The sequence below is a fragment of the Monopterus albus genome, unplaced genomic scaffold (assembly GCF_001952655.1).
Source record: "Monopterus albus unplaced genomic scaffold, M_albus_1.0 scaffold122.1, whole genome shotgun sequence".
Lineage (NCBI taxonomy): Eukaryota > Metazoa > Chordata > Actinopteri > Synbranchiformes > Synbranchidae > Monopterus > Monopterus albus.
Genome location: NW_018128002.1, coordinates 1346380 through 1356256, shown reverse-complemented (window position 1 = coordinate 1356256; position 9877 = coordinate 1346380). Strand labels below are relative to the sequence as shown.

General features: G+C 40.0%; 2 protein-coding genes across 3 annotated transcripts in view; one reads left to right on the top strand and one right to left on the bottom strand.

Annotated features, from left to right (window-relative positions):
* The window catches only part of uap1 (UDP-N-acetylglucosamine pyrophosphorylase 1), a 19596-nt gene extending 18821 nt beyond the window's left edge, over positions 1-775 (bottom strand). Inside the window, exon 1 of one of the 2 annotated variants that reach the window (XM_020612313.1) lies at positions 654-775. The gene's annotated coding sequence lies outside the window, so the exon portion shown is untranslated. The remainder of the gene's footprint in view (positions 1-653) is intronic. The other variant, XM_020612311.1, reaches the window with a different exon arrangement.
* A 1861-nt stretch (positions 776-2636) lies between these two features.
* On the top strand, positions 2637-9094 carry ubxn6 (UBX domain protein 6). The gene is made up of 11 exons (XM_020612319.1): positions 2637-2854; positions 3693-3850; positions 5942-6006; positions 6116-6244; positions 6381-6478; positions 6976-7051; positions 7194-7278; positions 7453-7672; positions 7919-8049; positions 8206-8354; positions 8502-9094. Exons 1-11 carry the CDS (start codon positions 2772-2774, stop codon positions 8625-8627), a joined length of 1320 nt encoding a protein of 439 aa, XP_020467975.1. The 5' UTR covers positions 2637-2771; the 3' UTR covers positions 8628-9094.
* Positions 9095-9877: the final 783 nt, after the last annotated feature.

Sequence of the window (9877 nt, the reverse complement as noted above, 5' to 3'; positions counted from 1 at the left end):
AAGTATTTTAACAATTCTGGCTTCTACTGATAAGACTAGGTGATATTAGCATGACATTTACATTTTGAACCGGAAAAGTGAGCAAAACCTTGAGGAAATTCTAATTTTACTGTTCTCTTTCTTTGAACCCACACCCACAACAAGTAGCTTTCCCGGACCAGGAAATCACCCCACTTTATTTTTCAATGGGATGCTCAAGGCTACAGTAACACACGTCGACTTACCTGCTTACTCTTGACAGCTATCATACACAGTCACTATATTATTCTACTATAAAACACTGATACGACATTCAAACTTTACGTTTTCAAGAGGTTGTGTCAAGTCTTTAACAACATTTTGAAATTGAGGCTAGTTTCCTCACTAACACACAGCAGGTAACTCATTTAAGTCGTAGCAGAGACAAATTCAGAAATAGCATGGTGTTATGAATGGACAGTTAAATATTCAGAATAAAAATGTTTTACGATGTAACGTTTAGCCAAGTTACATGTATCAGTCATGGTGGTTAGCCGCTGTCTCCAGCAGAGCAGCACAAGAGTGACAGCGGGAACAGAGCCGAGCATACACTAATAGTTAGCCGGTAAACTCCGGAGGGAACAATTAAAAAAAATAAAATAAAACGAATCATAACTGAAAGACTACACTCTCACCTCGCGTAAGTCCCTGTCCTGGTTTCAAGACCATCAATGACAATGACTGTGTAATTTCTCGTCCTGGTTTCGACGCTTAACACCCGGACTATACCTCCTGCTACGTCACGTTTTACGTGGCACTACCGGCACTATAGTGGGTGTGGCGCAAGGAGGGATGTTGCTTTCAGGTTCTCCTCGTAAATTTAACAATTCACTTTCTTTAGAAAGAACGGCGGGCGTCCACGTTCTGAGAAGGTTATCCTCCCCTACACGTTCCACCCATTTAGTGATGGCCAAACGGGGCTCCATGAAGCTTTGAACCCTTTTGTACCATTGTAATGAAAACTAGTTCACTACTCAAAGCTTGATTTTTTTATGTTTTGACTAAACAACAATGCAAATCAATACAAGATTTTTCAGCACAAATTGTTGCAACAGATGTATAACAGTGTACATTTAGAGCACAACAAGACAGAAGTAGGCAAATAATAACAAAGTGAAAAAGAATGACAGAACCAAACAAGTGAGAACAGAGAAAAGAAAATACAAAGAGGTAAGGCTATTCTGAGATAAAATTAAAACGTTTGAGGAGGTCAATGGTTTTGGTTTGTTTTTTGTTAGGGTGATTTAATTGTGACAGTGTTTGGAAGTAATTGTTGAGATCAGATTGTTTAAAAGTTGAAAAGGATGGTGATTTTTTCAGAAATTTCATTTTATGGATGGAGAATTTGGGCAAAATAATGAACAGATTAATAGCAAATTTTTCAACTAGGCTTGTCAAAAATTAATAATATGTATATCATATTCTTTAAGTACAATTTCCTTACCAAGATAATTTGTGAGATCAAAACATGCACATTGAAAAAAAGATGCTCGAGTTTCTAGCTCATTGTTGCAAAAGGAGCATTTTTCTTCTATGTTTGGAATGTATTTACAAATAATAGAGTTTAATGGGCAAAATGTATGTAAGATTTTAAAGGAAAGTTCTTTAGCTTTGTTGGGCAAGACAAATTTGTAGCACAAAGTAAAAACAGTGTTCCATGTTCTTCCATCAAGACTCTGGCATGCCCATTTATGTTTAACAGCTGTTGTTGTTCTTGGAATGAGGGAGTTTCTTATAAAGATGTTGTTGAATCTTTTATCAAAGATAGAAGTGCTATTAACAGTAATATCTAAATTGATAGAGTTAAACAGAGAAAGCCAGATGGAAGTGCATTAATAACAGTATTATACTCATGCTGGGAGACAGGAACCCTGTACTTAGCTATGAAATGCTCATATGACAACAGAACTTCATCACAGTTAAACAGTTGCTTTATAAGTACAATGGTTTTTTTAAACCAGTTTTCAAAAAAAAAGGATTTGTTGTTTATGGCATTATTCCGTAAAAAAATATTTATGAGGAGAGTAGTTGTGCTTAAACAATAGAGACCAGCTCATAAGGGCTGATTTATGGAAGTTGGAAAGTTTGACTAGGAGCTTGCCCACAGTGAAGGGACACATTAATAAGAAATTAAGACCACCAACCTTTTTAAATAGGAAATTTGGGATGACATTTAGAAATCTTTTGATTCAAATGATTTTTATAATATGGTTAAATGAATAAAAATCTAAAACATCGAGCCCTCCCTCTGTAAGAGGTAAACACATAATTTTCTTTTTAACCTTGTGTGGTTTATTTTTCCAAATGAAATCAAAAAGAAGTTTGTCTAAGCAAGATGTCTTCTGTTTGGTGACACTGATTGAGGAAAAAAGATATGACACTCTTTACAGGCCCTCTGCTTTGCTGAGTAGGACTCTACCGTATAGAGATAAATCTCTGGCTAAGTGAGTGAGGTTATTTTGTTATAGTAGTAGGTAGGGGCCGTTCTGATCCACACTCCAGTCTAGAAGGTGGCGGTAATGCGCCTAAAGCTGTTTGCCAACCGCCATTAGACAACAGAAAAAGAAGATGTTCTTCTTCTTCTTCTTCTTCTTCTTCGACAACAACAACCACCACCACCACACGGGGGCGCTACGACAATTAAGAGGGGGAAGCCGTTTTGTTTTGGTTCTCTCCTAGCTAAGGTTATCTCGGTGCTTGTCGCTCAGTTGTCTCCGTTTCTACGGCGATATTTGTACTGACGGCTTACGGAAATGAAGAAGTTTTTCGATGACATTAAGAGAGACCTTAAATTTAAATCCGTTGGACCTGGGAAAAAGCTAACAGAAGACACCAGGCAAATAGCAGACTTTTCTCAAATGCTCAAACGCTGGCTGTAGCTAGTTACATAGCTAGGTGGCTAACATTTGCAAAATTGAGTTAGTTAGCGTTACTTGTTGATCATTAAAGATTATTGGGTCGCTGTTAGCATGCCGTAAAGCTAAATAGAACAATGTTGATAAGTGATTTTATTGATGTTAGTTGATAGTTAGTTGGGTAGTGTTTAACGTTAACCCTTATCATCCAGATTACATAATACTCAGCAGAGTGGAAAACGTACTTCTATTTTAAGGGTAGCTAACAGTTAGCTGTTAATTCATCATCATCATCGTCGTCATCTTCTTCTTCTTCTACTTTCGGGTGGTCTCATTAGGGGTCGCCAGAGCGAATCATCTGTTTCCACCTCACTCTATCCTCGGCATCCTCTACTCTCACCCCAATTAACTTCATGTCCTCTTTTAGCACATCCATATATCTCCTCTTTGGCCTTCCTCTTGACCTCTTGCCTGGCAGCTCCATCTCCAACATCCTTCTACCAATATAACCACTATCCCTCCTCTGCACATGTCCAAACCATCTCAATCTATCTGTTAATCCACGAACTATCTTATTTACCCGATGGTTTAAGTATCGTGAAGTGAGTTTTACTCCTAACGTCAGCAAAAACACCCAACTTTCCTAGTTGTTAACTAACGCTATGCATTAGTCTTAGGCTTGTTGTGTCACTGATGTTTTGATAGTATTAGCGTATGGAATAATTTAGATTAGCTATATTTGGTTGCTGTTTGGAGAAGGACATTTGATTGCTAGCGTGAACTCTCAACATGTCAACTCATTTTGCTTTGGTACTAAAGTACCAAACCTGAAGTGGCGCAGAGCAGCTCCACTGCCAAGCCTAACCGCCATGCCCCCAGTGACGGAGCCCAGAGGGCAGGGGCTGCAGCTCTGGCCAGGATTGAACAGCAGCAGCGTCCGAAGGTCCACACTTCTCAGGATGCTATCAGGAACCAGGGTGAGTCACAGAACCATGACATTAACCTTACAGTGATTCACTCTCTGGGTGTTGTCTGAAATCAAATGGAACCGAATCACTGTTACTGTTTTTGTAGATAATGGAACATATGCATGCTTTGAGTAATGTTGGCTTTGCTTTAAGTCACAAGAATTTGGGGGTTTATGGTGCCCTTAAGCAGAATTGGGCAGGGGAATGTGGTGATGAAGGTTTAAGATGCCGTTTATAGGCCTGCTGCTATTATCATCGGACCATGTCAATTTCAGTGTCACGTCAGTACTGTTTTTCTGGTTCTATTTGTATAGGGTGTATTTGAAATGCTTAAAATATCTCTTATGGTTATTTGCAGAACCAGGTTTTTCTAAGATGTTTTTCTTAGTGACTTTGTTCATGTCACATTATTTGGTGTGCCAGAGTGCTACATGCAGCAAAAGTGTAGTGGTTGGCCTCTAGTCCAGATCTGTTGTTACACACATGGACAAAATAGTTGGTACCCTTCTGTTAAAGAAAGAGAAACACAAAGGTCACTGAAATAACATGAAACTGAGAAAACTAATAATAAATAAAAAATTTACTGAAAATTAACTAATGAAAATCAGACATTGCTTTTGAATTGCAGTTCAACAAAAGCATTTTAAAAAGCAAACTAATGAAACTGGCCTGGACAAAAATGATGGTATCCCTAGAAAAGATTGAAAATAACTTGACCATAGAGACATGTTAAACTAAAGTGTGTCCTGTAATTGGCATCACAGGTGTCTTCAAACTTGTCATCAGCCAGTCTGCCTATTTAGAGGGTGAAAAGTAATCACTGTGCTGTTTGGTATCATGGTGTGTACCACACTGATCATGGACCACAGAAAGCTAAGGAGAGAGTTGTCTCAGGAGATTAGAAAGAAAATTATAGACAAACATGTTAAAGGTAAAGGCTATAAGACCATCTCCAAGCAGCCTGATGTTCCTGTGACCACAGTGGCACATATTATTCAGAAGTTTAAGGTCCACAGGACTGTAGCTAACCTCCATGGACGTGGAAAATTGATGACAAATTGAAGAGACGGATAATGCAAATGGTAACCAAAGAGCCCAGAACAACTTCCAAAGAGATTAGAGGTGAACTCCAAGGTCAAGGTACATTAGCCACAAACCTCTGGGAGAATGCCCTTTGGACAGATGAGACAAAACTGGAATTGTTTGGCAAGTCACATCAACTCTATGTTCACAGACAAAAAAATGAAGCATACAAAGAAAAGAACACTGTAACTACTGTGAAACATGGAGGAGGCTCAGTTATGTTCTGGGGCTGCTTTGCTGCATCTGGCACAGGGTGTCTTGAATCTGTGCAGGGTACAATGAAATCTCAAGACTATCAAGGTGTTCTGGAGCGAAATGTGCTGCCCAGTGTCAGAAAGCTTGGTCTCAGTCGCAGGTCATGGGTCCTTCAACAGCATAATGACCCAAAACACCCAAGAATAACTAAGAACAGAACAATGAGCCCTATGAGCTGTGAGCCCTGATCTAAATCCTATTGAACATCTGTGGAAAGAGCTGAAACATGCAGTCTGGAGAAGGCATCCTTCAAACCTGAGACAGCTGGAGCAGTTTGCTCACGAGGAATGGGCCAAAATACCTGTCGACAGGTGCAGAAGTCTCCTTGAGAGTTACAGAAAAATCGCTTGATTGCAGTGATTGTCTCAAAAGGTAGTGCAACAAAATATTAAGTTAAGGGTACCTTCATTTTTGTCCAGGCCAGTTTCATTTTGTTTATTGAAATACTTCTGTTGAACCAAATTTCAACCTGAACCTCTGGTTATGAGATGACCTGCTCTACCTCCTGAGTCACAGCTGCCCCCAGTAGTATAATACATAAGGAACCAATGGCATTTGAATGTGTTCACAAGTAATGGTTATTCAACAATTAAAAAGTTACTTCAGTCACCAGTTTTTTTTTTTTTTGTTTGTTTTTTTTTTACACTGTGAGATATGAGTTTGATTAAAGAGTTACGTTTAATATTGTTCATGATCTGTTGGTAGGCTAAATATACACATAAAAAAGACATAATTTGCACGACTTTCTGCATTTGCTTGTAGTTAAAAGAGAACTGGAGGCAGAGGCGGCTGCACTGGCTGATAAAAATAAAGCAGCTACAGCAGATGTATGTATTACTCTAACCTGTTAGGTGAAATCAAAGTTTCTGAAGTGACACCATTAAGATTATATTTGGCATACAGTGATGAGTATTTAGCCCGACAATTTCTTTCCAGGGATCCAAAGTGCCAGTGAAAGATCCTGCCTGTCTCTCCGTGTCAGGTGTGTATTTCACCTGTCCACTAACGGGAGCCACTTTAACTAAGAGTGAGAGGGAAGTACACATTAAAGAGGCCATTTTAATGGTATGTCTGAAGATACCGTCTATTGTTCTTGTTTTATCTCTAACTGGAATGTGTCTGCAACTCGATAATGTGATTAGAATAAGATTATCCTAGTTGGTGTTGTCAACAAAACATGCCGGGTTTTTTTCCCCATCAGCGTTTCGAGGAGGATGCGGTTGAGGCCTCTGTTATGATGATCCACACATTTAACAAGGACAGAGAGAAAGTGAAGGCTGCTGTGGACATCATAAGCAAGTAAAAACTTGGCAGTAATTATATCAGTGGCAGATGTAATATGTTCTTGATGTTTTTAGCATTTTTTAGTATTGTCTCAGAGTTAAATGTCTTCATTCACTTAAGCCAAGTCAGGTACACTGGCTATGCAGCAGTTTGACTGATTGTGCCTACTGTCAATAACACCTGTAACTTGCTCACACAAGGACAAATGCATTCTAAAACAAACAAACAAGTGCCAGGTAATTACAGATTATAGGATTATAGATGTTTATGCAGATTTATTTTGTAATCTTAAATCTCAAATTCCGGTAATTTGTAATCAGTGTGTATAGCAAGTTGAAAAAAACATAGAAAAAAATCAACTGGACTAGATTTCTAGGTTGAAGACGTTTCACCTCATCCTCATCCAAGAGGCTTCATCAGTTCTGAGGTTTTTTCAGCTAACTATGACCTGGATGAGTGAGAATCTGCACAGACACATCTTATTTCATGGTTCTTTATCATTTTGCCAACAGGTATGTGGAAAATATATGTAAGAATCCCACAGAGGAGAAATACAGGAAGGTTAAACTTAGCAACAAGGTGTTCCAGGTGGGTATGAAACTAGAGTCTGTCAGCGTTCCTGCCCAGTTTTTTTTTGACTCAGGACAAACTTTATGGTGACCATGTGAAAAGAAATATAAGGAACATCAGTTTGCATTTCTTTTGTAGCATTCTTTTTGTTTTATTTCAGGAGAAAGTACATTCTGTTGAGGGCAGTAGAGAGTTTCTGCAGGCCCTGGGTTTCACAAGCGTAATGCTTCCTGTAGAGGGTCAAGGTAAGTTCATCCTTACAATTTTTAAAAATATCGCCACAGTATATTCTGTGCATTGGCCGGTGGTTTTTCATTTCTATATCCCAGTCAACAGATCCATTAAAAATTAAACCTGGCCAATAAAATTGTTCATTAATATTTGGTCATATCTTTGTGCTCACCTTTCCTGGAGATCAGAGGAGGAAGAGGAGTTCCTGATGTTACCAGAGCAGAGTCCTGATGCCCTGGAGTTGATGAAGGAGAGGAGGGATCGTCTACAGAGAGGAGAGCCAGTCAGAGCTCAGCTGGACAGACAGCCTCAAGCTTTCAGACCCTCACCCAATGCCCAGCGCTTTGAGCTGCCACCAGAGTTCTACAACCTGACATCAGAGGAGCTCAAGAGGGAGCAACAGCAGAGGTACAAACTCCTTAATATGAGATGCTGTAGTCTAAGTTGTGGGACACATCTACTTGCACAGAACAACTACATTTCTCTCCGATTATAGTAGTGATGTATCACCACAAAAAGTGTCCATCTCACACACACACACACACACACACACACACTTCCCAACACTGTGGTCTGTTAGTGTTTGTCCATCAGCGAATGATAACATTTTAGAGTGTATGGATTTGATGACCAGCGTGTCTTGTGTGTTTTCAGGAGCGATTTGGTTGAGAAGAGCGCCATGCTGCGCACTAAAGTCATGAGGGAGAAAGAGGAGCAGAGGGAGAGAAGGAAGTACAACTACACCCTGCTCAGGATCAGGCTGCCTGATGGAAACCTGCTACAAGGCAAGACCTTCTTTATTCAGAACAATACAAAATGAGTTTAAGATGATTTAACTAAAAACGTTTGTCATAGTTTTCATTGTCACAAACCTATACAGATTAGTTTTGTTGATAGCCCTGATAGAAATGGTAGTTAGTAAAGATGATGTGTGACCACAGGGACCTTTTATGCGTGGGACCGGCTGCCGGCACTGTTTGGATTTGTACGGGAGTCTTTGGTGGATGGCTGGCAGCCCTTTGAACTCATCGCTCCTGGAGGTCAAAAACTACAGGACTCTGATGATGTCGCTCTTGCAGAATGTAACTTGGTGGGTTGAAACCAGTCAGCTCATGAGCCATCCTACATAAACTAGTGTATATACCTGTGCATACCAGAGTGTCATCTTTTATATAATCCTGTATTTGCAGGTATTGACAGTCAGTTACTATTTAACTATGCCTGTGTTTTTTCTTAGGTCCCTGCAGCTCTGCTCACCTTTGCCTGGGATGCAGCTGTGCAGGCAGATATTGCAGCTGCAGGTGGAAAGAGCCCCACACTCCTGAAACCAGAGCTGCTGGAAACCATACAGACCCTGAGCTGAGCATACCTACTCTGTCCCTGAACTCTGCCTGCTACCTCCCTCTCTGGCACTACAGGGGTAAAATTGCCCTTCCAAGTAACAAGTGATGTGTATTTTTACAAATGCTTATTTAAGTCAATAGCAGTGATAGAACAGGGGCAACGTCACCTTAATGTGCTTGTTTTGCTATGAGGATAAAGTCACCCCACAGTCCGGTCTCAACAGCACATTCTGCTGAAAGAAGCCTACTAACAGATTTCAGAAGAAAGCAAGAGGTATCAGTGTTGTTGTTTTTTTTATGCATCCTGAATGTGGCTGTGGACAGACAGTAGTCATATGTGCTCTACCCTGCCATCAGCCAGTATACATCATGTGGCATGTTGAGAGACCTTATTTTAAATGTCACCACTTCCTCCTGTTTTTTTTTTTTTTAAGTCAACAGTCCATCTTGCTTGTGCAACTGTTGAACTAATAAAATGTTCGCAACCTTTCTGTGTGGAGTTTGCATGTTCTCTCTTTGCCTGCGTGGGTTCTCTCCGGGTAGTCCGGCTTCCTCCCACAGTCCAAAGATATGCAGCTTAGGTTGATTGGTGTCTCTAAATTGCCTGTGGGAATGAATGTGTGTGTGTGTGTGTGTGTGTGTGGTTGTTTGTCTGTGTGTTGGCCCTGCGATGGACCGACAACCTGTCCAGGGTGTACCCCGCCTTTCGCCCGATGCCAGCTGGGATTGGCTCCGTTTGGGTATAGAAAATGAGATGAGATTTGGTATATGCCTCCATTACTGTAAACATACATAAGCTTCTCTTGTGTGTTTGTTCTCTGCTCTGCAGTGGCCTTGCACTCCTTGAGTCTTATATGCATGAGCCCAAATCAGAAATGAAATGTTTTTATGGATAATTTGAAAACAGAAGTCAACCAGTGATAAATATCATTTACATATGAAGTCCCCAGTGTATAGCATTTTATTGGTGTAGGCCATGTGCTGACTGTGATATATATGATTTTAAGCCCATTTAAGGATTCAAAACTTAATAAAACACTAAATGTAAACAGTGCTCTGAATGCAAAACTACAACATATTTATAAGGTTGTTTGCTAGTTTTTTAGACAAAAGATAGTTACTACCACCTCCTAAGAATATTGGTTGCAAACCAAAAATCATGTTAAAGAAACATGTCAAGTATCCATATCATGCAGAATCTGACGCACAATGCCAGAGTTCATACTGTAAGACCAAGTCAGCCATAAGCAACCTCTCTGCACGCCGCTGT

What these genes read in the sequence shown, in the direction of transcription:
- ubxn6 (XM_020612319.1), top strand. Translation starts at nt 2,772, where the DNA reads ATGAAGAAGTTTTTCGATGACATTAAGAGAGACCTTAAATTTAAATCC. An exon ending in GGATGCTATCAGGAACCAGG is followed by an intron (nt 3,851 to 5,941) that starts GTGAGTCACAGA and finishes ATTTGCTTGTAG; the next exon opens with TTAAAAGAGAACTGGAGGCA. An exon ending in GCTGTGGACATCATAAGCAA is followed by an intron (nt 6,479 to 6,975) that starts GTAAAAACTTGG and finishes TTTTGCCAACAG; the next exon opens with GTATGTGGAAAATATATGTA.